Consider the following 27,718-nt stretch of genomic DNA (forward strand, 5'->3'; position numbering starts at 1 on the left):
GCCATATTAAATTGCAATTGCTTTTTTGCAATGTTCATTTACAGGTGTAATTGTTGACTACAATGACTGGCTGATTCGAAAGGTTAATACCTGAAAATGAGAATTACTATTGGAAAAAAAACCATCTAGGATGTTATGTGCACCTACTAGCTTCTCAGAGTTCATAATATGGCTTTCCAAAATCAGAGTTTCGCCAATTTCTGCTGTTAAACTCGTCAATCACCCACTATTCAAAAGCAAGTTACATTTAAATGGAATTGTTTTCTTAACAAATACACGACCCTTGACAGACAACATTTACTAAGAAATGGACGAGGGGATTAGGAGGCAGAATGGGGGCAAAGTAAACAACTGGTGTTACTATTATCCAGCTCATCTGGACTCATGTCATTAACTTTATTAGCATAAAAACCTGGCCAGTTACATTTTGACCACAAATTTCCACAGTAAGAACATGACCATAATGTGCATGTTTAATGCATTTTGTCAGCGCAGCAGTTTAAACTGTGTTCTGCATGTATGTATCCTGCGAGTCTGACCTTGCAACGCTGACACACTAGCAGTTGGTTCGTGTGTCTGCTGAAGAGCAGCGGGTCTAAGCTGCAGGTCAGAAGCTTCAATCGTAGTAAGATCTTACTGGGTGATCATTTATATTCAATGCTGCAAGACAACTCATTAGGTAATGCATTTGCGAAAAAGACATACCTATAACGCAGATGGCACAAATATACACTGCTCCGAGGTTAGAGGATACTGAATGGGATAAGTTCAGTTAACATACCTGCCACGATTTCCACCCCCTTCACTCATTCCACCCGGTGAAGAGACGTAATCACACGGTGGCATGGAAAACGAACTGAAAACCACTGTAAACAGGAGGTTTCAGCTCATTTTCGGAGGCTTTGAAGTGCAGACATCCATTAGGAGGTGTGAAAACACCAAAGGACATCAGCACCAGCCTCAATGACCCTTTATTACTGTTTGATAGGCGCGGGAGGGGGGGCTTGGTGAGAAGCTCTCAGCACTTAGCCCTGACCCCGCCTCACACTGTGGTATCAACGTGTAAATTGGCAGGTATAGAGTAAGCAAATCATAATATCAAGTGCTAATAAACGAATCACTATGCTTTCTGCAATTATTAATTTAGACCCATAATACATTGCATAAATAATAAATTCTCAAGTGCTACTAATCTTGCCTGCCCTCACCACAGGATGCGCCACATCTTCCAACAATTCCTGCAGACTCCTGATGTTGCTCTATGCGCATTTTTGGCAACTACCATAGAAAATAGCACTGATAGAAAAGCGGTTTTCATTCACGGTGGGTAAATATCCTCCAGACAGGAAGCGCTTGCGTTGAATGAATAACGAGAATCCGTTTCCAAGCCGTCTAGAGCCACCACCTTTGGGCAGAGATAAGTTATCGACAGAGCCGGTATTTTTGAGTTAAGGACCCACAAAAACAAAGAGAGCCACTATTGCTCGCTTATACTACATGCCCCCCCAAAAAATCAAACAGAACGGAAAAATCACTTTAAGGGCGATTCGAATAATCTAACGTACTGCTGTATTTTTATTGGCAGAAGCAGAACTGCCAAGTTAAAAAAAATATACACGGGACATTTTTCTAAGTCACATTTACTTAGCACTGGCCCTATGCGCTCTCACATTCTACACGGCATGTCTCTCTGAGGAAGGCGGCAGCCGCTGTTGAAGGACAGGGACACACTTCCACCTAAAGCCATGTCCGCGGCTCGGGGCCCCCCACCAGCCCGCTGAAAGCCCCACATACTTGCGGGCTGGCACTGCTCGACGAGGGGGCGTATTTTGGGCTGTCGGCGCGGCGGCGGTTAGCTCCAGCGTTTGAACGGCCAGCAGCGCTCGTGAAAGGGGCCGGTGCAAGTTTACTACTTCTACGCGACTGGCAGAGGCGGCTCATTATCATAAAAGGGGTCGGGCCTGGCGGGCGGGGGCCGCTTCTTCCTCCTTCCCCAGTCCAGGCGCAGCTTCTACGCGACTGGCAGAGGCGGCTCATTATCATAAAAGGGGTCGGGCCTGGCGGGCGGGGGCCGCTTCTTCCTCCTTCCCCAGTCCAGGCGCAGCAGCGGAGTCTGTCATAGCCGAGCCCCCGCCTTCCTCCGGTCCGACCGCGGGTCTTTGTTATCCGGGCCCTGCCTGCGACACCCGAGGTGAGGTGGGAGCACCGACCACGCACGTGAGGTGACTGAGGAGCATTGCCCCCGCGGGGACGGGGCGCTTTATGGGAGAATTACCGCGCGCGCTAACGGCACACACTTGATGTGTGTATGCGCATGCGTGTGTGCTTCACAGGAGACAGCGCCTGGCCGCAGCGCTCGTTCGCGTGCGCGTGTCACTTTCAAATCGCCTCCAAGGCGATGCGCGCGGCCAGGACTGTCTCCTGGGAAGCACACATGCCGACAAAAGGGGCTCGGCGGAGACGCGCTTCGCGCGGCTAGCCGAGACCTAAAAAGCAGTCTTTAAGTACAAAAAAAAAAAAATCGGGGCAGGCTATAGGTTTCTTTAAACTCGGAACTTATAACAAATGCAAGAAATCTCCAAGCAAATTGACAAGCAATTAACAGAAACATTTTCTCTATATCAGGGGCCACTGTCTAGTTAAATATCAGACCCGATTTATATGTCACTTAGAGCACAAACTGCAGTAATTAAAAGATGTTATTTTCCCCAGTTTGGGCCTGAGAAAGGGGCAGGCAGACTGCTAGCTCCGTGTGGAATACATCTACTACCAACCAAAAGTTCCTGCACCCAAGATTACCAGGTGAGGGTACAACAGGTCTCATTTTACTAAATGGAATCACATCTAGTATAACATACTGAGAGTCAGTCAGGGTCTGTGGGCACAGGTACAGAAGCACACATGGGCGTCCGCAGAAATGTTTCCGGGGGGGGGGCACATTTTTAACTTCATCACCATCCCCCTTGCACCCTTCTCCCCTCTGCCTTGCACCCTTCTCCCCCTCCCCCTTGAACCCTACTCCACCTCCGCCTTGCACCCTTTTCTACCTTGCACCATTCTCCCCTACGCCTTGCACCCTTCTCCCCTCCGACTTGCACCCTCCTCCCCTCCGACTTGCACCCTTCTCCCCTCCGACTTGCACCCTTCTCCCCTCCCCCTTGCACCCTTATCCTCCTCCCTCTTGCACCCTTATCCTCCTCCCTCTTGCACCCTTATCCTCCTCCCTCTTGCACCCTTCTCCCCCTCCGTCTTGCAACCTTTTCTACCTTGCACCATTCTCCCCTCTGCCTTGCACCCTTCTCCCCTCTGCCTTGCACCCTTCTCCCCTCTGCCTTGCACCCTTCTCCCCTCTGCCTTGCACCCTTCTCCCCTCTGCCTTGCACCCTTCTCCCCTCTGCCTTGCACCCTTCTCCCCTCTGCCTTGCACCCTTCTCCCCTCTGCCTTGCACCCTTCTCCCCTCTGCCTTGCACCCTTCTCCCCTCAGCCGTGCACCCTTCTAGCCCTCCCCCTTGCACCCTTCTCCCCTCTGTCGTGCAGCCTTCTTCCACCTTGCACCATTCTCCCCTCTGCCTTGCACCATTCTCCCCTCTGCCTTGCCCCATTCTCCCCTCTGCCTTGCCCCATTCTCCCCTCTGCCTTGCCCCATTCTCCCCTCTGCCTTGCCCCATTCTCCCCTCTGCCTTGCCCCATTCTCCCCTCTGCCTTGCACCATTCTCCCCTCTGCCTTGCACCATTCTCCCCTCTGCCTTGCACCATTCTCCCCTCTGCCTTGCACCATTCTCCCCTATGCCTTGCACCATTCTCCCCTATGCCTTGCACCATTCTCCCCTATGCCTTGCACCATTCTCCCCTCTGCCTTGCACCATTCCCACCCTTGTATCTTTCTCCGCCTTGCACCCTTTTCTACCTTGCACCATTCTCCCCTCTGCTTTGCACCATTCTCGCCGTCCCCCTTGCACCCTTCTTGCCCTCCCCCTTGCACCCTTCTCCCCCTTGTACTCTTCTCCACCCCAGACTTGCACCCTTTTCTACCTTGCACCATTCTCCCCTGTGCCTTGTACCACTCCCCCCTCTGCCTTGCACCCTTCTACCCTCTGCCTTGCACCCTTCTCCCCTCTGCCTTGCACCCTTCCCTCCCTCCGCCTTGCACCCTTCTCCCCATACCCGTTGCACCCTTCTCCCCCTCCGACTTGCACCCTTCTCTATCTTGCACCCTTCTCACCCTCTGCCTTGCACCCTTCTCGCCCTCTGCCTTGCACCCTTCTCGGCCACCCCCTTGCACCATGGTCTCCTCTGCCTTGCACCCTTCTCCCCTCTGCCTTGCACCCTTCTCCCCTCTGCCTTGCACCCTTCTCCCCTCTGCCTTGCACCCTTCTCCCCTCTGCCTTGCACCCTTCTCCCCTCTGCCTTGCACCCTTCTCCCCTCTGCCTTGCACCCTTCTCCCCTCTGCCTTGCACCCTTCTAGCCCTCCCCCTTGCACCCTTCTAGCCCTCCCCCTTGCACCCTTCTAGCCCTCCCCCTTGCACCCTTCTAGCCCTCCCCCTTGCACCCTTCTAGCCCTCCCCCTTGCACCCTTCTTCCCTCTGCCGTGCACCCTTCTTCCCTCTGCCGTGCACCCTTCTTCCCTCTGCCGTGCACCCTTCTTCCCTCTGCCGTGCACCCTTCTTCCCTCTGCCTTGCACCCTTCTCCCCTCTGCCTTGCACCCTTCTCCCCTCTGCCTTGCACCCTTCTCCCCTCTGCCTTGCACCCTTCTCCCCTCTGCCTTGCACCCTTCTCCCCTCTGCCTTGCACCCTTCTCCCCTCTGCCTTGCACCCTTCTCCCCTCTGCCTTGCACCCTTCTCCCCTCTGCCTTGCACCCTTCTAGCCCTCCCCCGTGCAGCCTTCTTCCCTCCGCCGTGCAGCCTTCTTCCCTCTGCCGTGCAGCCTTCTTCCCTCTGCCGTGCAGCCTTCTTCCCTCTGCCGTGCAGCCTTCTTCCCTCTGCCGTGCAGCCTTCTTCCCTCTGCCGTGCAGCCTTCTTCCCTCTGCCGTGCAGCCTTCTTCCCTCTGCCGTGCAGCCTTCTTCCCTCTGCCGTGCAGCCTTCTTCCCTCTGCCGTGCACCATTCTCCCCTCTGCCGTGCACCATTCTCCCCTCTGCCTTGCACCATTCTCCCCTCTGCCTTGCGCCATTCTCCCCTCTGCCTTGCGCCATTCTCCCCTCTGCCTTGCGCCATTCTCCCCTCTGCCTTGCGCCATTCTCCCCTCTGCCTTGCGCCATTCTCCCCTCTGCCTTGCGCCATTCTCCCCTCTGCCTTGCGCCATTCTCCCCTCTGCCTTGCGCCATTCTCCCCTCTGCCTTGCGCCATTCTCCCCTCTGCCTTGCGCCATTCTCCCCTCTGCCTTGCGCCATTCTCCCCTCTGCCTTGCGCCATTCTCCCCTCTGCCTTGCGCCATTCTCCCCTCTGCCTTGCGCCATTCTCCCCTCTGCCTTGCGCCATTCTCCCCTCTGCCTTGCGCCATTCTCCCCTCTGCCGTGCGCCATTCTCCCCTCTGCCTTGCGCCATTCTCCCCTCTGCCTTGCGCCATTCTCCCCTCTGCCTTGCGCCATTCTCCCCTCTGCCTTGCGCCATTCTCCCCTCTGCCTTGCGCCATCCCCTTACAGTGTAGAATTTCTGTCTTCTCACTTATCACTGTTGAATTGAGGTGAGTTGTCCCTCAGCCAATTCACCATTGCAAGCATACAGGCGTGAAAGCTTTCCAGGGTGTCCGTCAGGTCGCCATCCAAGGATACCATGAGCTGGGTGTCATCAGCGTAGTTGACCACACTAATGTTATGTGTTTTTACAATCTCCAGCAGTGGTCGCATATATGCGTTGAACAAGATAGGGCTGATTGAGGTCCCCTGAAGTACCCCATGTTCATTTTCTGCAAACTCCGAATGTTATGGGGAGGGGAGTGCTACTGCTTGCCATCTATCAGATCAGTGCGAGCGCATCCATCTCAGTGCCACACCTGTTACTCCTAGGATTTCCAACCTTGAGAGAAGTATAGCATGATTGACAGTAGTGAATGCGGTGGACAGGTCTAGCAATATCAAAATTGCTGACTGCCCCAAGTCCTAACGCATTCGAAGGTCATCTAAGACGGTCACCACTGCTGTCTTAGTTCCATGTACAGGTCTGAACCCAAACTGCTCATCCTCCAATTTATTGATGGTCTCCAAAGAGGGACAGCGCCCTACTGACCAGATATTCCAAGATCTTGACTGGGTATGCTAAGAGGGAGATTGGCCTGTAGTTCTTATGGCAGCCTGGGTCCAGTGTAGGTTTTTTCAGGAGCGGTGTAATAATAGCCTGCTTCCAGCTGGGTGGCACCACTCCAAAATTGAGGGATTGGCAGCAAAGCTGACGTAGGATAGGAAAGATCTCTGACCTAAATTCTTTCATTATCTTGTGGGGTATAGGATCCAAAGGTGACCCTGAGGAAATTCCTAGGGCCACTCGGCCAAACTCCTCCTCCAAGGGTATCCTAAAATCATCCATGACGACCTTGGCGGCAGCCAAGTTAGAGTTATTATCCCCATTAGGGTTGTTCTTGGGTGTCTCTCCCTTTTCCTGGTCTAAGTGGCCGATAGGGTAACATCTTTCAGACCTTCCACGATCTTATTAATTTTTTCTTGGAAGGAGAGAGAGAGAGAGCCCATCACACAAATCCTGAGTAGGTTTAATTTTGTTGTTTATACAGTCAGGGAGGGTCAAGTCTCTTACTATCCTGAAGATGTCCCTAGAATTATTGGATGATTTAAGAATAGTGGATGCAAAATATTCTGCCTTAGCAGTGGCTATTTTTCTATTGTATTCTATTATAATAGGCCTCCAGCTAACTTTATCCTTTTCCGCATAGTTCTTTCTCCACGGTCTTTCTGCCATTTTGCAGGCCAGCTTAAGATTCCTTAGGTTCTCTGAGTACCATGGAGCTGAGGGTATGCCTCTTTTCCTAATATCTTTCAACAGAGCGAGCTGGTCGATTTTCCTAGTGAAGTGCTCGCAGAAGGCAGTATAGTTCTCTGTAACCTGTTTCTCTGGGTTAAACAGGGTCCCTGTGTGAAATAGAGGACCGGTTTTTGCCTTTCTTAATAGTCCTTTCCCATCCCTGCCACAAAAGGTCCTATCTTGCTTATTCAGGGGCCTCAGCTTGCTCAAAAGTGAGACACTGGGGGGGGGGGGGGGGGGGGGGGGGGGGGTCGTGGCCAAGAGAGCCATCATGGCGGGCGCAGCCTGAGAGAGCTCCGTCCCGTCGACAGTAAATCCGGCGGCAGGCTCCGTGCTGAATCTGGGCCGCCTGGGGGCAAGATGAGCCGCGGTGCCGACATCGGAGCGGTGAGGCCTGTATCGGAGGGTGAAGCCGGGGAGCTCGAGTTTGGAGCACCCTGCCGGTTGCTGTGGCTCGAGGCAGACGGAGCGGCGCAGGAGAGCGGGTGACAGGGGGGTGCCCTGGCGATCTGGGCCTCCGGGGGTGACTCCCGGCCCTGCAGCGGGCTCCGGGAATGCTGACACCGGGACTGTGGAGTGGACTTTGGCGGACGGCCGGGAGGTGCGGCCTGCTTTCCACCAAGAAGCCAGGGCCTCGATTTTGGCGACCGTCCACACAGGAGCAGACCTGGACGCGGGGGTGAAGGGGACATCTACCAGACGACGGCGGGCCCTATAGGGCCACAAGTAAGGCAGCTTACCTCCCCCCCCCCTTGGACCGGGGGGGGGGGGGGGTAAGACAAGTGCCCCGGGGTGCCGCGGAGTCTGGGGGGCAAGTGGCAACAGATTCGGCAGCTGATTCGGGCCGCGGTGGTGCTGGGGGACAGACGAGGAGCCCACCCCCACGAGATCTGTAGAGCCCTACCGTCCGCCGATCAAACGGGACGGTGTAGGGGGGTTCGGACCCTTCCTGGAAGGTGGTGACGGCGGGAACGGCATCCAACAAACAGACAGGCTCCGGCGGGCTCCGCCGATGCGGGCCAGGCCCCTCCTGGGCCCTACACTTGGTCGCTGGTCGTTGGCCGCCGCTCCGGAGGGCGAGAGATATGCGTGCTTAGATCTGTGCCTTAGCGAGCCCCCGGGGTGTGAAGAGACAGCCGAGCCCCTGAGGACTGGCACATAGTGACGAAGGACACATCTAGAGGCAGGAGGGACACGCACAGCGGTCGCCACTCTGAGGGGCACTCCGGCGGAGGGGCAGACACCCGGACGGCAAACGTGAACAGTGTACAGAAGGGCGAGGGCTGTGGGGCCAGTCGTGAGGTCAGAACAAATGAGAGCGGCGGACCTGCTTGCCACACTGAGAAGAGAGCCGGAGGGCACCGCAGGCGATAGCAGCTGACAAAAACGACGCAACGGAGCGGTGAACGGTATTGGGGGTGCGGCTGGCTGGCACCCCGGGGCCTTGGAGTGCGAGTGCGAAGTGGGCGAGTGATCCTCCTCCAGTGGAACGACATCGAGAACCAGGGGGACACGTGCGGTGAAGCCCGGAGTGGGGACCCCAACAGCCACCGGACATGACCAGAGGTGGTGGTGGTGCCTCAAAGCAAGGACCAATAGACAAGTTCACGGGCTCAGGTGGGGGTGCTGGGGCCTCTGGCGGCCACCAGACACCGGGACCAGGCAATGCAGCCCTAATGGCAGCTATTACACAATCTAGAGACATGCTGGATGCGAAGATTAAGGCCGTGGGGGCTGACGTCACTCTATTACGCCAAGACCTGCGAAATGCCGTGGCCCGTATCACAGAACCTGAGACCAGGATAACGGGAGTAGAAGATGACGTGGCGACCCTGAAGAAGAAAGTAGCCAATATGGAAGGGGTTCAGAAGGGCCTACTGCTCCGAGCTGAGGATGCGGAAGGGCGGGCTCGACGCAACAACTTGAGATTCGTTGGCTTCCCGGAGGGCTGCGAGAAGGGCAACATGGAGACCTTCCTGACCCAATGGCTGGAAGGATGGTTCCCCCCGGAGTCCCTCTCATGCTGCTTCATAATCGAGCGGGCACATCGAGCGCTGACCCAGAAGCCTCCGATTGGTGCTCGCTCCAGGCCGGTGATAGCCAAGCTACCAGGATGGTGCTGCAACAACGGCAATCCTTTACAGCGGCCAAAGCACGCCTGAGGGACCTCAATATCCAATATGCCTTGCTTTACCCGGCCCGCCTGCGGGTGATATTTCAATCCCGCACACTATTCTTTAATACTCCAGAGGAGGTGTTTGCCTGGACCGATGAGACTGTCCGCGTCAGGGTGCACACTCCGCCTGCTAGAGACTCTGATTCATCCTCGACGACAACGCAGCTGCGGACACCCAAACGCTCGCGAAGTAGGAGCAACTGGAGATCCAGACTGTCGAGACGCTCTCCATCCAAGGAGGTGGAGAAGGGGGAGGCCGTCGCTCCAGACACTTAAAAGCCAGATTTGTGAGGGTTCGAGGCGCTCCTTTTCAAGGCTCAACGTACGGATCTGCGGGCAAGGCTTGAGCGGATATACACGGTCCAGCTACTGATGGACAATGACTATGGGAATTACTATCAGGGAAGTATAGATGCTAATGGTATTGCTGACACGGGATGCGAGTATGGGTGGGGGGGAGCGACCTAGAGGGCGGACGCACACCCCAAGTTCAGAGGAGTTCATCTCCCAGGGGGGTAGTTTGGGGATTGGGTGGGCTGTTCATGGGGATCCATTGGGATAGAAGGTCTCTGGTCTCCCGTTGGGGGTCGGGGATATCCTATGCCGCGACAGGTACTTCAACGTTGCTGAGGTATGGGGGGGGGGGGGGAGGTTGGGGAGTTGCGGGAGAGTTGGGGGGGGTATGGGGGTTGGAGGTTGGGGAGGGATGGGCGGAGGGTTGGGTGGCACAATGTCGTCTGGATTGTTGTTCTTGGTGTGTGCATGCCCGATGTGCCCGTTGCTGCGCCCTGTGATGTGCTTGCGACTAGATGGCGGACTGGGGACGCCTAGGGCGTCTATGAGAGTACTAAGCTGGAATGTGCGGGGGATGCTTGATAAAATTAAAAGAGGCGCAGTTCTGAGACTGGGGAAAAGAGAGAAAGCGGATATTCTCTTGCTCCAAGAGACACATCTGTTGGGTAATAAAACGCTCAGCCTGCAGAGGTATGGTTATGATCAGGTCTACCATGCTGGGTTTGTGAGAGGGTCCCGAGGAGTGGCCATTCTGGTTCATCGTAGATTGTCCTATATCCACTCGACACAGTGGATTGATCCACAGGGCCGGTATGCGTTTATAAAGGGTATGATTGGTGCGGAGCCGCTGGTAATTGGGAGTGTGTACGCCCCGCCCCCACTACAGTGGTCACTGATTGAGAAGTTGTATACGGTATGGGCGGAGATTCCTGAGAGCCTTGCGGTGATAGGGGGTGATTGGAATGATGTTATGCAATGTTGCATGGACCCTTGTAAACCTGGGAGGGACAAGTTGCTGACACACCCACCAAACTGAGAGACATGGTGCAGGGCATGGGATGGGTGAACACGTGGCGCTATCTCCATATACATGACCGGGAATATACATTTGTCTCAGCAGTACATAAATCGTTTTCTAGGCTTGATTACATTTTTGTCCCCAATGTGGTGATGGGGAGGGTCGACGCGGCGTCCATCTTACCACGCGGGCTGTCAGATCATTCTCCAGTAACGGTGGATATTACTTTAGACAGAGGAAGGCAGCCATTTCGGTGGCGCCTTTCGGCTTGGACTTTGCAACAGGAAGATTATCAGCGCCATATGGGGGAGGCCATAGCCCATTACTGGGAAGATAATATTGGCACAGTGTCCGATGTGGGGACGTTATGGGAGGCCCTAAAGCCCACGCTCCGCGGGATGGATATCGCCTGGTGCGCGGCGGCATGTCGGAAACGAAAGGAGGAGTTGGTGAAGGCGGCAGCGGCTGTGGAGTTGTTGGAGACCCAATGTGGGGTGACTCGAGACGGCGGGGATGTGGGACAGCTTCTTCTGGCACAGCAGTCCTATGCGTCCCTGCTGCTTGACGAGGCTCGGCAAGTATGGCTGGCGACACGGAGCAGAATCTATCAGTGGGGCGATAAATCTAGTACGATGTTACACAGACTCTGCCAAAACACATTTCAGGCGCGGGTGTTGCCGGGTCTTAGGGACGAGACTGGGGCCTCTATTTCGGCGCCGAAAGTGCTGGCGGATAGCTTCGCCCGGTACGCCGGGTACGGCCCAATATGCTCCGTCGGAGAGTCTCCCTGCGCCAGACATTGATGGCTTTATCGCGGCCCTCCCGCCCCGAGCACTCACAGAGGACGTGCGGGAGCGACTTGAGACTCCGCTGTCGATCGACGAACTGGGCGCAGCCCTGGGGGAGCTCAATACAGGTAAGGCCCCTGGGCCAAATGGGTTTCCAAGCGAGTTCTTCAAGAAATATAATCTCCAGTTAGGGTCACACTATAAGGAAGCCCTGGAAGCAGCGAGAGAACAGGGACTCCTGCCGGCGGACTGGAGACACGCAGAAATTGTTGTGTTTTGTAAACCCGGACAACCCCCGGATCGGCACGAGTCATATCGACCGATCTCTCTTCTGAATATTGAGGCCAAAATACTGGCTAAGGCGCTCGCGAACCGGCTCCTCCCATATATCACAGACCTGATTCACCCTGATCAGGCCGGATTTATGCCCCGTAGGGCGACGAGACATAACATCAGACTAGCACATGTGGCAGTAGAGGCGATTGGGAGAACCGGGTCCCAGGCAGCGCTGCTACTAGCTGACATTGACAGGGCCTTCAATTCCCTAAGTTGGGTTTACCTCTTTGCACTCCTCCCGCGTCTTAACTTTGGGCCGCATTTTCTGTCATATCTGAAGCTGTTGTACACTGACTTGACGGCCTCGTGAGGGTAGCGGAGGCTACATCTGTGGCCGTCCCCATAGGGCGAGGCACTCGGCAGGGGTGCCCCCTTTTGCCGTACCTATTCGCTCTAGCTATGAAGCCACTGGCGGCGTGGGTTCGGATAGACGCGCAACTGCGGGGCTTTGAATGGGATGCGGGACCATCGGACAGAATCGCATATATGCGGATGACGTCTTATTTTTCCTTACAGATGTGAATAGATCAGGGCCCAGAGTCTTGGAGATCATGAGAATATTCGGTGAGGTGTCAGGATTGTACTTGAACCCGCGTAAATCTACCCTTTGGGTGCTAGGAGATCGTGGGGAGATTGGACCATGGGCATCTATACTGCAGGAAGCGACTGGCGGTCTCAAGTATTTGGGGGTGTTTTTGACAGCCTCGCCCGCTATTGCGTGGGAACGCAATATAATACCTGTCTGGGACCGAGTGCAGACGGAGATGAAGTCTTGGTCTCGTATGCCCCTCAATCTATATGGTAGGTCGGCTATCTTCAAGATAGTTGCCCTTCCGCGCCTTCTGTACCAGTTACAGAATCACCCATTTCCGATCTCGCCGCAGTGGTTCAGGCAAGTAAATTCGGCCCTGGGCCAGTTCCTGTGGGCGGGAGGGGCGGTGCGAGTGGCCTTGCGCACCTGCTTTTTGTCCACGTACTGTGGGGGACTGGAGACATCGGACATTCTGTCCTACTATCAGGCGTCCCACCTTTTGGTCCTGAATGAATGGTGGTATGGGGACAGAGGAGACCCAGCCTATGCCCTTGAGCGATATCTAATGGACCCTGAGACGCTACACACTATTTTATACTCGGCACGATTGAGGAAGGCGCTGCCCAAGGCTACGCAAGTGGTCTTTCAGATCTGGCGACAGTCGCTGCGGCGCATGGGATGGTGGGGTAGGCTTACGGGGGAGACCCCACTCTGGCATAATGGGCGGCTGCCGGCGCGGACATCGCTGCGGGGCTTCCGCGGCTAGGATTCTATAGGAATCTCCACACTAGGCCACGTTCTGAAGGGCACGTCCCTTAAGTCCTGTCAGGAGCTCAGTGAAGAATTTTGTATGCCCCGAACGCAGTTCTTTAAATACCTACAATTCCGCCATGCCCTTGCGCCCGCTTTGGAGGGATTGGACTCCTTGCCTGAATTTAGTCCGATAGAGGCGAAGGTGTTCATGGGAGACCTGGAGGAAAAGAAAATATCCCGAATCTATCAAACACTAGTCACGCATTGCTCATCCTCTCTCCAGACTCTACGGAACTCCTGGGTCAAGGATGTGGGGGAGCTAGAGGAGGAAGACTGGAGAGAAGCCCTCGAGTCCCCTAGAGGTGCGGCCATAGCAGTGCGTCTGAGATTCATCCAGTTTAAGTATCTGCACAGGGCCTATTACACCAGGGAGAGATTGTGGCGGGCTGGGTTGATTGAGTCCCCAGTATGCTTGAGGTGTGGGCAAGAAGTGGGCACTTTCCTAAATACAATATGGGGTTGTGGTAGTTTGACAAGGTTTTGGACTGGGGTATGGGACTGCCTGTCTGAGGTGTTGGGCTGGGACCTCCCTCGCACCCCCAAACTAGGGTTTCTTCACGTCCTTGAAGGCGTTGGTGGTAACATATATAAGAGACACTTACTCCTGCTGGGTCTTACAGTCGCAAAGAGGGATGTGGCTCAGGCATGGAAAGACCCACGGGCTCCCAAGGTGGTAGTGTGGAAAAAGGGCCTCGATTTTTGTATGGGGTTAGAGCGACCAGTTTTTGAGGCCAGGGGCTGCCCCAGGAAACATTACAAAATATGGAAAAGATGGGCAGATTACAGGGGACTCTGGATGGAACCGCCAGCATTGTTAAGAGACGCAGAAGGGCAGATGTGATGGGGACATGGGAGCGAACAGATACACACTGCTATATGTATGTACTTTTTTTCACAGGAATAAAAGAGACATTGTGCGGGGGGGAGGCTTGGGTTGAGGGCGGGGGGGGTCGGTTGGGTGGGGGGGTTCAAGGTTCTTGGTATCAGAAGTTATATAGATAGCTGATTATATTGTGATTTGTATGTGGCAGTTCCTCCGGGGTACGGAGTGCTGTGTCCTTTGTACGATCTATCAATAAAAAGAGTTGTTTAAAAAAAAAGCGAGACACTGAAGTTAGCCAAATAGTGGTCCGACCACCCCACCGGCAGAATTTTCTCCATAGTGATAAGGCCTTCCTCAGCAAATATATCTAGGATATGGCCTTCTATGTGCGTTGGTTCTGTCACCCATTGTATCAGGTTCAGGTTTACACAGGACTGAATGAGGTTGTTGAATGCAGTATCCAATCTACCATTAGCCCGCAGATTAAAGTCTCCCAAGACTAAAAGCCTTGTGTGGGTGAGGGCCACGTTGTTAATTGCGTCACTCAGTTCCTGCTGTTGATGTGCATGGACTTCCATACCCATGAGAGTGTCCTGTCAGATCCTTAAGGGAGAAGCCCAAATACTTCCGCGCAGGTGATTTCATCTATATCTAGCGGGAAGATATTCAATGCCTCTTTAAAAATAATTCAATCCTTCCCCCCCAGACCCTTGAGTCTTGGTTTATGAAAAACCTTATACCCCACTGGGCAGGCCAATCCCAGCTCTGACTCCAACCCAGCTGTGGTCCATGTCTCTGTCATAAACAGAACATCTAACCTGTGTATTTCTAGCAATAGCTGTATTTCTGTGGAGTGCTTAGGGAGCGATCTTACATTAAGCAGGCCACAGGTTATTCCATCCTCAGTGAGCCTAGCACCATCCCTATTGCATTATCTGATAACGGTTTGCTTAACACGCCGCCATTTTGCCTCTAATTACTTCTAGTCGAGTTGAACGTCAATGTACTGAGAAGAGATATTATCTGTGGAAGAGAGGACAAGCGGTTTGTGCAGGAGACTGCTTGATCTTTAGGGTGAGTATCAGGCAATAGTCTTGGGCAAATCGCCTCCCCCCTCGAAGGGTCGAGATTCGTTAAAGTATCTCTAGAGTAGCATATCCTCCTTGGAGCAAAAGAGCCAGGGGAACTAACCCTGAGCCCGGTCCGAGTGCGGACGGGCGCAGACGGGCTTGCCTTAGGCTCATTGATGTTTTAAGTACACTTCCGCCTCTCTGCCGTCAGCATCTGACGTGCAGGGGGAGGTGGGGGGGGGGGGGCTTCCATGTAGGTCTGCCCTCCACTCAAACAGCGTGAGCTGCAGTGGACCGGGGTCGGAGCACACGACCGTGGGAATCAAAGTGCCTAGTGCAGTGCCCTGAGTAGCAGCCTAATCAGGTGAGCAATAAAACAAATAAGAAAAGAAAAGTTTAAAAACAAGTTTCTAGTAGAGCGCCAGCAAGTCTCACCAAGTCAGCTGTGCGTCTGGCTCGGTGTCTTAAGTACACCTCCGCCTTTCTGCCCTCAGCGTCTGATGTGCCAGGGGGGGGGGGGGGGGCGCGCCGTGTGCGTCCGCCCACCACTCAAACAACGTGAGCTGCGGTGGACCGGGGTATGAGCACACGAGCGCGGAATCAAAGTGCCTAGTGCAGTGCCCTGAGTAGCAGCCTAATCAGGTGAACAATAATCTAAGTAAGAATAGAAAAGTTTAAAAACAAGTTTCTAGTAGAGCGCCAGCAAATCTCACCAAGTCAGCCAAGACATCTTTCCATACTCTACTGCAGCATCCCTACCCCATGCCCCACACCCAACCGCTCAAAGCAGGGGGTAGAATTGTCCCTGGAATCCACAATCCACATGCAGAAAAGATTTATGTAATTCCAGGCCCTTGTGATTATTAACCATTCTGGTGACAACAACTTGTTAATTACACAGTACAACGATGCAAATAATGGATGGAATTGGCGATTCCAGGCACAATCATTCTGGCTCCTATCAACCATGTAACTACTTACTGAATGCTAGATTGCACTTATTTAATTGACTTTGCAAGGGCTGAAAGGGTGAGTAAATGCATTTGTTTTCAAGCCTATGACGGCTTGCTGCACACACTTTTCAGTAGCTACATAACAGAGGGAATCTTCAAACCACTTTCACAAAAGATCTTTGATATGCTCATTGTAAGACCGAAACTGCTCTTAACAGCAAGATATAGAAAAAGATACAATGAACTTTTGGGTCTGGGTAATAGCAATATTAGAATACAATGTCACACTGTCATTCATTTATATCTTCCCTCTCACCTGGGGAAATTTTACCCATAAGAATCTTCACAAAAAAAAATTTCAACCAACATAGTGAGAATTTGGTTGCGATTAAACATTTTAAAAAGTATGTGTACCTTTGTGCCCTGAACACTGGGAAGTGGCAAGCTGAGAAATTCATCAGTCAGTCTCTTCCAACTTTCTGCTTTACTGATATCTGAGTGAATTATCAACTTTTCATATATCCTGGGAAAACACAAACAATACAATAACTGCAAATGCTTAAAAAGAACCTACTAGCTACTTTGCTAAAACCGAGCATGAAGAGAAACTCACCCTTCGATTGTTCTCTCTAAGCTGTGACTGTTCACATCAAGGAACCGGTGGTATCTAAAAAAAACATATATTCACAAGATGGTAAATCACATTAAATGCAACATATAAAAAAACTCAAAATAATTTGCAGGCAAACAAGATAAAAACAAACTTTCATTTTATGCAATTTTATTCAGGAAAGATGTACCACTAACAGGGAAAGTGCTACAACGAGTTAGAGTCACTGAATTTACTTAAGACAGAGGTCGCCAACAGATAGCTTGGGAGCTAGTAGTAACTTGCCAGTACCCTGGAAGTAGCTCCCTGAAGTGCAGCCAAGCACAGTACTTAATTCAGAGAGTGTACTCTAGCCATATTGAAGAAGGTCACTTTGTAAAAAAAAAAAAAAAGACAAGGTGCTCTTTGATGGTGTTAACCCTGAATAGAATGTACATATTTGATAGAAAAACATGTATTGTGAAAAACTGATATGCTGATGTTTCAAAACAAAATGATTGAAAATATAAAACATATTTAAACTGCTCTGGAGATTAACAGCTTGTAGTATTTCTTTGTGCCAGTGGGCACTTACTGTTGTGACTCTAATGTTATTAGTATTTTATTTTCATAACGCTCTTCCTGACACTGCTGTTAGTATCCTCATTTTATGCATTAGGGTGGTTGATGTTCTACTACAATATTTGATTTTAAATATTTTACAGAAATATTCTATTCAGAATGTAGACTACCACAATATATTGAAAAGTATGTATGTAAAGGGAAGTATAATTGTATTTACTTTCTTAACTCAAATTTCGAAGGAATATAAATCCAGTATAGTGACACATCTGGGTGGACACAAAAAGTAATCCGGCAAATGTGTACCCACAATTGTAATTGTCTCTAATGTGCTCGCTACTGCAACAATTATGAAAGGCATCAATAGCTCTGAACTATTTCTATTGTTTAAACTTAACTTGTCATAGAAACGGTTGGAGACCCCCGAGTTAAGACCATAGACTTAAACAAATGGGTGGAGAAAGAACACACTAAAGAGCCTCAGAGCAAGAATCGAGGAAAATTTGATATGCGTTTCAATATTCTTATTGAGGGTTTCCAATGAAACAACACAGAGTGTCATGCATCAAGCACTGTCACATCTTTACAGTGCTGGATGATTAGGAAACTTTTTTTATGCATAGTAGATTTCCCCCGCCAAATCATCATAAAATTCACAAAACTACTTGAAGTAAATACTTCCTCCAAATTAATATATCAGATCTAATAGAAATGACAACTGGAAAAGTTTAAAACATGACTAAGGGCCTTATTTAGTGTTTGGCTGATGGGATACTTGGTCATAAAATGGCTGATAACCCGTCCGCCATATTACAAATGTCACAGCCTATATTACACTGGTAATATAGCAGAGGAATATTTACAACGTTTGTGACGGAGTATTACATCCACCAATCACTAAATAAGGCACAAAATGTCTAAAAAACTAACACTGTATATTTTCCATCATTTCCGCATTTAGTTTCACTGTGGAGCAATTCCAGTAAACATTAGACAGTTTTGACAACCTCAAGAGAGATGCTACGCACAAAGTTACTCAAGTTACCTCCCCAGGAGTCTGGTTAACACCGCCCAAAGGAAGATCTTTTGAAATGGGTATAGCTGTGGCTCGATGAAAACTCCATCAATGTTAGGGAGGGAAAGGCGGGTTAATCATCAATAATGCTCCTTCTGTAAAGAGGTTTCTTCTGTGAAGATGTTGTTCCACTAACAGTTACACTAGCAGTTCTGGATTCATTGGCATGGTGAAACTCTGTATTCTAAAGCAAACTGAAAAAGAGCAATCATGGCCTTCAAGAGGTCTGAGAGAGACAATCTGTTTTTTGGGGTGTAGCTTCAGCGGCAGTAGTTTCTTGCAACTTTTACAATCCAGTCCCTCATACTTAAAGGTATGGTAAACGGGTGGGATTTATGTAAATCTACCGCTAATGCACTGAAAAGTTTTTTTCTACAAGGCAATAATGCTGGTGCACCACTGAAGGTCTAGAGCCATTCACAGACATGCCCAACAGCACCCATTTGACAATTCCTGGCCTCTTTCCCATGCAGCCCAAGGGGAAGTGCTTCTCCCCACTTCAAATTTAAAGATTAGAATGTGGCTGATCAGGTCCTGGGGGGAGGGAAAAGCCAAAGAGAGCTCCCATCGTGAGCCGTACTTTCCAGCATCTTGAAATAGTTTTAGCTCCTGTTGCAGGGACCCGCGTAAGGATTTTACCTTAGGATATCTAAGCCATTCATTATTCTCTGGCAAATAAAATGAGTTTAAGCAAGACAGGAAATTAACTCCTGAGTGTCAGAACTTACCTGTACACCCAACGTGGTTTTGGTTGTCCCCTCAGCTCAGCATCTAACTAGCTAGAACAAAACGTACATATTTGGTGAAGCTTCTGTGTTTGGGTTTGCAGTGGATGTGTTTCTAGCTTTTAGTCATTTGATGGGAGTTTAGCTTGAGTCAACATGCACCCACACATGGATCTTGGGATGTTTTCAACTGCAACATTGGCTGGCAACACCTCATTGCTGGTGGATTCCTGGCTTGCAACAGTTTATTCAGCTGTTCTTATACCTTTACTGTTTTCAAGCATACTCTTTTGATATTTAGTTAGGTGTTCTTCATTATTTGCTTTATTTGCTAACCAGTGCTTCGTTTTTAAGTGTTTATTTTTGCTTATTAGTCTGAGAGCAGTCTCTGGTCTGCACTTATGGGTCTTCTCATCCCTACTGCCCAAAGGTGGGGAGTCTTAGTGTTTTCATTGATATGGACTGATATATATTATATACTTTATTACTGTACATTATATTTGGTCTGACATCACCTATCTTGTCTCCTCTAACTCCAATTCAGTTTAGTCAGGCCTTAGCCCTAGTTAAGGGAGAACATTCCAAAACTGAAAAGGCGGACTACCGATAGCATACCTTTTTCAGTGGCAACCAATTGAGTTTGTTTGAGGAATGCAAGAAGGCATTTTCAGTGACAGATGGGTAACATTTTAGTTATTTTTAGGTCTCGCGCCTAGAGCTGCAGTGCCCAGCACCGCTTGCGAAGCGCAAGACTTCTTGTAGCGGGTTTCAAAACCTAGGAATCGCACACGCTCGTGGGTGTGCTTTTCCTATTGGCCTTTGTGTGCGTCTTTTTAACAAAGACAGCACGCAATTGGCCAAAGGCGGGCGCATTGCTCCGCCCATGGCCTATTGGTGTTGGTTACCCGCACTGCCGCCATATGGTTTCAATTATCATACCCAGACACGGACGCGATAATTGAAACCAGATGTCTCGCTGTGGCGTGTGCACGTGCGAGCACCACTCGCTGGCTTTGTTTTTTATCCATTTCACAGGGAAGCAACTAAATGAAAGAAGGAAAGAGAGGTTGTGAACCATTTCTTCAAGTCACGGTTTTCAGTAATTCATTTTGGCAAGAACAAGAGTGTTACTGCTCAGCAGGGTGGGAGGAGGAGGAGGAGGAAGATAGGAGTCGAAGCACACAGCAGCACAGGAGCCACCGCTGCCGCCAGGCCCCTGTTAGCAACACCATGGCCATTCGCAAGAAGACCAACAAGAACGCGCCCGTGCTCAGCCATTCTCGCCTCACATGTTATTGACTGTACTTTCTAGCTGAAGGGTGTGTCTGCGGGACCAGCTGGCCCTAGTGGTTTCCCCTTTCACTGAAAGTCGAACCTCTGACCTTCACTGCTCATCACTTAAATGTCTGAAGGATTTTTGTTTTTTCTTTGTCTTCAGAATGTTTCCGTTCTCCATTTTATTTTCGTAATTGTGAGTGAACGATCTGTCTTGGGTTGGTTGTAGGAGGGGGGTGGGGAGGGGAGGGCGCGCGCAACAGCGAAATTGGACTACATTCTTTCTGGCTGTGGCAGGGCCGTGGAGCAAAGAAAATGGGCCGTTCTCATTGCTGGTTGGTTAAGGTACGTGATACTTACTTAACTAAGCTACCTCAGGCCATCTGCAGATTTCAATTGATGAAGCATAATCGAGCCACTGGAATTATGCGATGCTGTGACGTTTTTAGTATGATTACTTATTTGCCTAATTTTCCACATACTCCGTTATCTGCTGGATAATCTGCAGATTTAAGCAAAAATGTTTCTAGCTCAAAAGGATCAAAAGTTACAAAAAGCTTGGTGATGTGTGAAATATTTACCTCGACAGTGTTGCAATGTGTAAAAATGATGAAAAAGTGAATACTATGGCAAAATATACTGCGTTTCGCTGCATCATTTTGCTTCTTGCAGCATAATGTAGTCAACCCTGCTGCATAATTCCCCCCCCCCCATGCCGAATAATTCTAGTTTCAGTGATAACTTAATTTTTGGTGCTGGGGTCCCGGTATTTGTTTTTAGTTTTTGAATTTTCAGGAGGAAAACTCGGGCGGTGTGGTTCCTTTTGAACCACGTTTGACTGCTAATGATGTAAAATGATAATTGATTTACTCTTTTAATTTTTTAATTTCAACTCAGTGGCGCGCAGTGTGTGGCATAATTTCCTGCTCCCTTGGACTCATGTCCTACCCTGGGCAAGACTCAAATGTGCAGGTACAACCAATTGTTTTCATATGCTGCTTGCAGTGCCCGTTTCACGAGCGCCGCACTCTGTCACCTTTCTTTCAAACCCGGTGAGCGGGGTTCTTGTTTAAACTGCAATGTTGTTTTGTTGTTAGTTTTGAGTTTTTAAATAGAATACCATTGTCTAAATTTAAGGAGAAAAAAAGTGGAAAGGGAAGTTAATGGGAAAAGAGTTAGGTAACTTTTTGTGAATGACTTCCTAAGGGCAGCTGGCAGCAGAGGGGTCGCTCTTTGCATTTTTCCCTTTCGGATAACTTTTGGGGAAATTGTTTTGTTTTTCGAGAGTGAGCGCCTTTGGGGTCAGACACGTGAAATGCCTATCTCTGGCTCAACTTATGATTAGAAGGGGACAGGCTCCCGCCAGATGCATTTTTGTCTAATGAATGCAATCATTTCAATTGTTCCGCTTTTCTCGTGAAGTCGAGACGAATTCAAAATAAAGTAAGATCTTGGAATTTCTGCCTATATGCTTTGCTTTCATTAGAGTTCTCAAACCTGAGGCGCATTTGTTGGTTGTTGTTGTTCAATACCTTATGATGGAGTACTATGACCACTGTCAGTATCTTTTAAAATCACAGTCAGCAGCACTGCCCCAAATCACTGCTGTCCTACGTTCCAAAGCCACAGCCAGTGACGAACCTCACACAGTAGTCCTCAAAACCACAGCCACAGCAGGCCGTACTACTTAAACCGCACCAAGCAGTGCAACAAAAAGGCCTCACCAAACAGTATTACCCAAAACTCTCACCAAGTAGTACAACCCAACCTCAGCCATCAAAACTTCCCAAAACAAAAGCTAACAGTCCTAACCACAATCTTGCCAGCACCACTAAACATAACTCGCACGGCAATGCTACCCCAAATCACTGCCATCAGTACTTCCCAAAACCACAGTCTAAAGGAGTACACTAAACCTCACCAACCAATAGCACCCAGCACCAAAGGAATCATTACTACTCAAAATAAAAGCTGTCATTACCAGCCAAAACTACAGCCAGCTATACAACCCCAAGTTACAGCCATCCATACCACACCATCAATGTGTGCAGCAATACTCAAACCACAGCCACTAGCACTGCACCCTTAATGCAAATATAAAAAGATAAATTACAGCTGAGCATACATTTCCGCTTGTTTTTATTGGAAGTGAAACTTTGGTTAGCTTGCGTTTTAAAAATGTACCATTGTATTTTATTTAGATTTATTTCACAAACAAAAATAGTGCATTTTTAAAACGCAAGCGAACAAAAATCTCTCTTCCAATAAAAACAAATGAAAAAGTATGCTCAGCAGCATTCTTTCTATTTAAAATTAAACTAAGGGTGCAGTACCTTATGTGGTGAATAGAGGCCCTTTACAACTCCACAGGGACACTTACTAACAGCCTCTGGTACTGCACCCTTTTCTTCATTCGTGGAATTTTCTATTTACTATCACTTCTGCTACTACTGGGATATTTTTTAAACAAACAAAAATGTGCATTTGCACCGCCAATAGCTCAAAGTTTCACTAATGCGAGACCTATTGCATTGCAAATGCTTGTTAACTGTGCCCCTGGCAGTCACAGAGCTGGATCTTTCAAATAAGGACGCCAAAGACTTATTTTGGAAACCATGGAAACTATTTTCATGGAAACCCATAGTTTTGTATCTTAACTGTAAAAACTCATCACAGAGCCACTGTACAACACTAAAAGAGGTATATGACAGTGAGACACTGGACTGTTGGTCAACAACTTATAGCCCTGTCCACAGAGGATAACAGTTTTCCATTACTAATACTTGGCTCTCCTTGGCTAGCTAGGTCTGGACATCAAATCAATTCATACTGAGAATGAGAAAGGGGCTATATATAAAAGAACTAATCAGTAGCTAACAACCATGGATGAACAGAGGTGATTATAAACATCTACACCAGAAACCTATGAGTTTCCACCGAACAAATGAAAAAAGAGAAAGCACCAGGTGTTTAGAAAACACTCAAACTAACACTAGAAGATATTGTGTAGTAGATTGCTAAGATAGTGACTGCTGTACAACAGTGACAAGAGTAAAGGAGCCTTGTCAACATGAACAGAGGCAAAAGACTGACAGTTTAGGGACCTCCTACGTCCCTTAATCCCAAACTCTTGTGTGTTTGTGTGCAGATGCCTGCCTGTTCCGAACTGGGGGACACTGAACCCAGCTGAGGGCTATCCTGATATGAAGAAGAGATTGAACAGACTATAGTCCTTCAGTGCTGAAGGACCACGTTAGGACAGTGTCTCTGCCTAAGTCAAGGGAACATAGAGCCGAGTGGAACTGCTCGAGCTGCTCGCCACTGCTATGGAGTGGACATTCTATGCTAGAATTTGTTAAGGGCAGCAGCTGAAGAGTCCCTGAGTGAGAGAGATACAGGACGGATGAACCCTTCACACATCGCCCTCCTCCACGGGAAGGTAAATGGAAGACATGGGCGCGAACTGAATGTGAACCTTTAAGAGATGGAGCTAGAATGATGGAGTTGGAATGGACTGATGTGGACACACTGGCTGCATTGAAAATCAGGGCCCTTTCCTCACCCCAAATGATGTTATTTGTTGCAGACGTCTCTCATTACAAATGAGCTGCCAGACATAGAACCACGGTAGAGAGTTGAAGGACAATTGCTGAATGGGGGCTACTGATGATTTCCCAGAGAGGTGACAGTGGTGAAGACCCTAACCAGCATTCCTGGGCTCAAGATATAACTTGATTCAAATGTGGACCTCGCTCTCAACCAAGGACTGTACATCTTGGCTTTGATGTTTTGAACTGGATGGAGTGGACAACGTATTTGAACTCAGCAAACACAAGGAGATGATGGGTAGAGTGCTCAAACATTTCAGACACTCACCCCCAGTCACAGATCTGGGTTGAATCCATCATCGTACTTTAGTTCACTGCCATCCCAGTTTGGACCCAGCCATATTCAAAATCAGTCTTGACCCTGCGCCTCATGTGAACAATCCAGCCTGAACTGCCAAGCCAGGTCCTCCCTGCACCAGAAACAGCATCCTGGGACTCTTTTTTTTTTTGGTTTTCCTCATATACCAATCTGGAAATTCCTGAAGGGTAACTAGGCTACTCCTTCCGATTTGGTCAGTCTGTTCCAGCCCTGATGTTAAAGACCAATATCGTAGCGGAACGTGCCCGGTCCCTCAGGTTGCCACTGCTTTCCCAATCCACTCCTGTTCACACCATTAGCTGGCGCCCTGTGTTACTTCGGAGATTAGGGAGACCGACTGGGCCCAGGATAAATCATAGAAAGACCTTTCAGCTTTCACCTATCTTGCCAAGCCACGAGGGGCGCCCAGATTTTAACAAAACTTGTGGGGTCACACGCCATGTCAGATTTACTAGTAAGAATAATGTGTTTTAAACAATTCGAAAAAGTAGGAGGGATTGGGTCCTTCCATGCTCTGCATATTTCACGCCTTGCAAGAAGCATTACATAAAAAATAAATCTTGTGAAGGGATCATTAACACTATAACCATGACTCAGACCAAAGAGAATAGTTCTAGTGGTAATTTCCAGCTGTGACGGAGGAACATCTTTCAAAAAATCTTGGATCTTGTCCCAAGAGTCTACATCTTGGGCAATAGTATTCTAACTTGGAAAACTTAACTAATTTTTTGGGAGTTATATATGCTTTGTGCATAGTATAGGGATGGTTTCGCTTCAATGCAGCGGGCTTGACCACCGCCTGCAGGATGGTGAAAGATTTGATGCATTGTCCCAAAGTTTTTGTAGCTCTGACTCTGTGATGTTATAAGCATCTAACATGGCTGTATACCAATATGAGATTTGATTTTTCCACTTGCCAGTCTTAAAGATTAGATCGAATTTTGGATTGGGATTATTCAGGTTCCATGATCTCATTGACCACCATCCAGACAACTGATAATATTTCAATCTGGTAAGTGTTCCTCTGGTTAAACTGGATAAGACCTCCCAGCTTAGAAGCTGCGAATCTACCTGTAGGTCCCCCCAGCATTCTAACCCTGCCATCCTCAGGGGCCGAAATAGCTGGTCATCGAGACAGGTCGGGATTCCTGGGAATTCCCAAATGGGGGCCTGCACTACATAGTAAGGAATATCCAGTCTCTGCCTAATAAATACCCAGTTTCTTTAAGGCAGCCCCTAAGGTCTCCGAGTCTGACTTTTTTAAAGAACTTTGGATCCCCATACTTAAAGAGAAAATAAGCTTCACCCTGTGGTATGTCTTGCAATAGTGCTTTGAACAATAACCCTAAAGATGATACATCAATTTTACCTGCAAGTGGTCTAAAAGTTTTTAAAATGAAAAGCGTGGCAATAGACTAGTAGATCAGGAAGGGCCAGCCCTCCTGTTTTTAAGGTCCTCCTAAGTTTTTTCTGAGCTATTCTTGGTGATTTGGAGTTCCAAATGAAAGATCCAAGTTTACCCTGCAGTTTTTTGATAGATGGTGTGTTGAATGATAAGGGGATTTAATTAAATAGGAATGTTATTTTCGGAAGAATGATCATCTTAATTAAATTTACTCTCCCAAAGATGTTTAAAGGGAGAGATGACCATCTTTGAAGGAGGGCACAAACATCCTTTGAGACTATCTAGATTGATTTTTGAGATATCTTCGATTTTTTGGACCAAGTATACCCCTAGATACCTCATTCTAGTTTTTGCTGCCGCTGTCCCTATTTCCTGATTCCACTCTATGACTTCGGTTTTATCTGTTGATGGTATATCCCGAGACCTCTCCGAACTCCTCAGCTAGATCTACTAATCTGGGATGGGCGTCTCCCGGGTTTGGAGTGAACATAAGTAAGTCATCAGCGTATAACGCAAATTTTAACTCCAAATCAGCTATCTTAAAAGGTTTAAATATCTAATCAGATCTAAGCAAACAAACAAAGGGCTCAATGTATAAATTAAACAACAAAGGCGATAAAGGGCAGCCCTGTCTGGTCCCGCGAGCAATAGTTACCCAGTTGGTGAGAGAACCATGGATTAGGATTTTTGCACGTGGTGAGCAATATAGAGATCTTATTGCTGTTATATAGTTGTTTGGAAAACCAAAACCAGCCAGAGCCTTCCACAGGTATAGCCAATCGACTTGGTCGAATGCCTTAGCGGCATCGACCGCTATCAATGTCAAAGGGAGTTTCTTGCCAACTACAACATCAATCGCTGCGATGGCTTGAAAAGTTAACTCGTTGAGTTGCCTGTCGGGGATGAAGCCCCACTGGTCTTGATGGATGATGGTTTTAATTATTTTGGCTAGTCTAGCTGCTAAAACCCCTGCGAATACTTTGTAGTCGGTGTTTAATAGAGATATCGGTCAATAAGACTCGATTTTAGATGGATCCTTTTGTGGCTTCAAAATTAAGGTAACAGTAGCTTCTGCCCACGAGTCTGGGGCCCTTTCACCACCTTGGAGGATTTTATTAAAAAGGGTTGTTAGAGTGGGTAGAATTTGATCCAGAACTATCCTATAAACTTCGACTGGCAGTCCATCGGAACCGGCTGCCTTCCCTTTAGCCATTTTCATGAACTGCGTTCTTATTTCGCCTTCTCCGATGTCGGAGGAGAGGTAGATTTTGTCTCTCTCAGATAGATGCGGTAGTTGTACTTTACTTAACCAACTATCCGCCCTCTGCGGGCAGTAGTTGACATTAGCTGTATACAATGTTTGAAAGAAAGATTGGGCTTCCTCCCTGATTAAATCGTCCTCATGGGTGACTGCACCTGTACTTAGCAAGGGGGAAACATCCTTTACCTCGCAACCTTTACCACGCAGTGCTTTTACAACGCAGGTTTTACAACGAAAACCATTACAACGCATTGCACTGGGGGGCGCTCTAGGATAGGGAATAGTTTTAATTTACTATCCAACACCTTCCCTACTATCCACGGGGACTGGAGTTGGAATAGTAAATTAAACTATTCACTATCCAGCACCCCAAAGCGCTATGCGTTGTAACAGCATGCGTTGTAAAAACTGCGATGTAAAGGCATGCGTGGTAAAAGCATGCGTTGTAATGTCATACATCCTTAGCAAGGATAGACTGTTAATCTGGTTTCTGGTCCTATCCAGCCGGGATTTCCATGCAAGAAGACGGCCACATTTCTCCCCATACGAGAAGTTCTGCAACTTGCTGGTATCCCATTTATCTTTAAGAACCTTATCGCGGCCTGCTTGGTAGTCAGCCCGTACACTATCCAGCTCCTTTTGCAGACCGGGTTTAGTGTTTGAATGATTTACTGAGGCCGCCTGGAGCTCCTGGTCTTTTAATTTGAGCTTGAGAAGGTCTTCTTCATTCTTTTTTTCCCTCAGTTTATTCCGTCTAATCATAAGGGTCGTCAGGGAGCCTCTCAGAAAGGCTTTAAATGTCTCCCATATAACCTGCTGGGATGCTGAGCCGTTGTTATATCTAAAAAATTCCTCCGCCTGGGTCAATAAATCTTGTCTCACCCCCTCTTCTAATAGCAGGGCTCTGTCTAGCATCCACCTCCTCTGCAATTCCTTCTGTTTGAAATGAATTACTAGCTCAACAATCGAATGATCTGATAATATGGCTGGGATATAGGAGATGGTGTCTACTGAAGCAAGGAGTGACTGATCTAAAAGGAAATAGTCGATTCTGGAGTGATGTCCATATCTAGGACTATAAAAAGAAAAGTCCCTTTTGGTG

At 48.9% G+C, this 27,718-nt stretch overlaps 1 protein-coding gene across 1 annotated transcript in view; it reads right to left on the reverse strand.

Annotated features, from left to right (window-relative positions):
* Positions 1 to 27,718, reverse strand: part of TUBGCP5 (tubulin gamma complex component 5) — a 463,823-nt gene that overhangs the window by 385,581 nt on the left and 50,524 nt on the right. Inside the window, exons 2-3 of the mRNA XM_078658229.1 lie at positions 16,391 to 16,444; positions 16,192 to 16,300 (exon numbers count right to left, since the gene is read on the reverse strand). Coding sequence (XP_078514355.1) covers positions 16,192 to 16,300; positions 16,391 to 16,444 — 163 coding nt within the window. The remainder of the gene's footprint in view (positions 1 to 16,191; positions 16,301 to 16,390; positions 16,445 to 27,718) is intronic.

The sequence above is a fragment of the Lissotriton helveticus genome, chromosome 8 (genome assembly GCF_964261635.1).
Source record: "Lissotriton helveticus chromosome 8, aLisHel1.1, whole genome shotgun sequence".
NCBI lineage: Eukaryota > Metazoa > Chordata > Amphibia > Caudata > Salamandridae > Lissotriton > Lissotriton helveticus.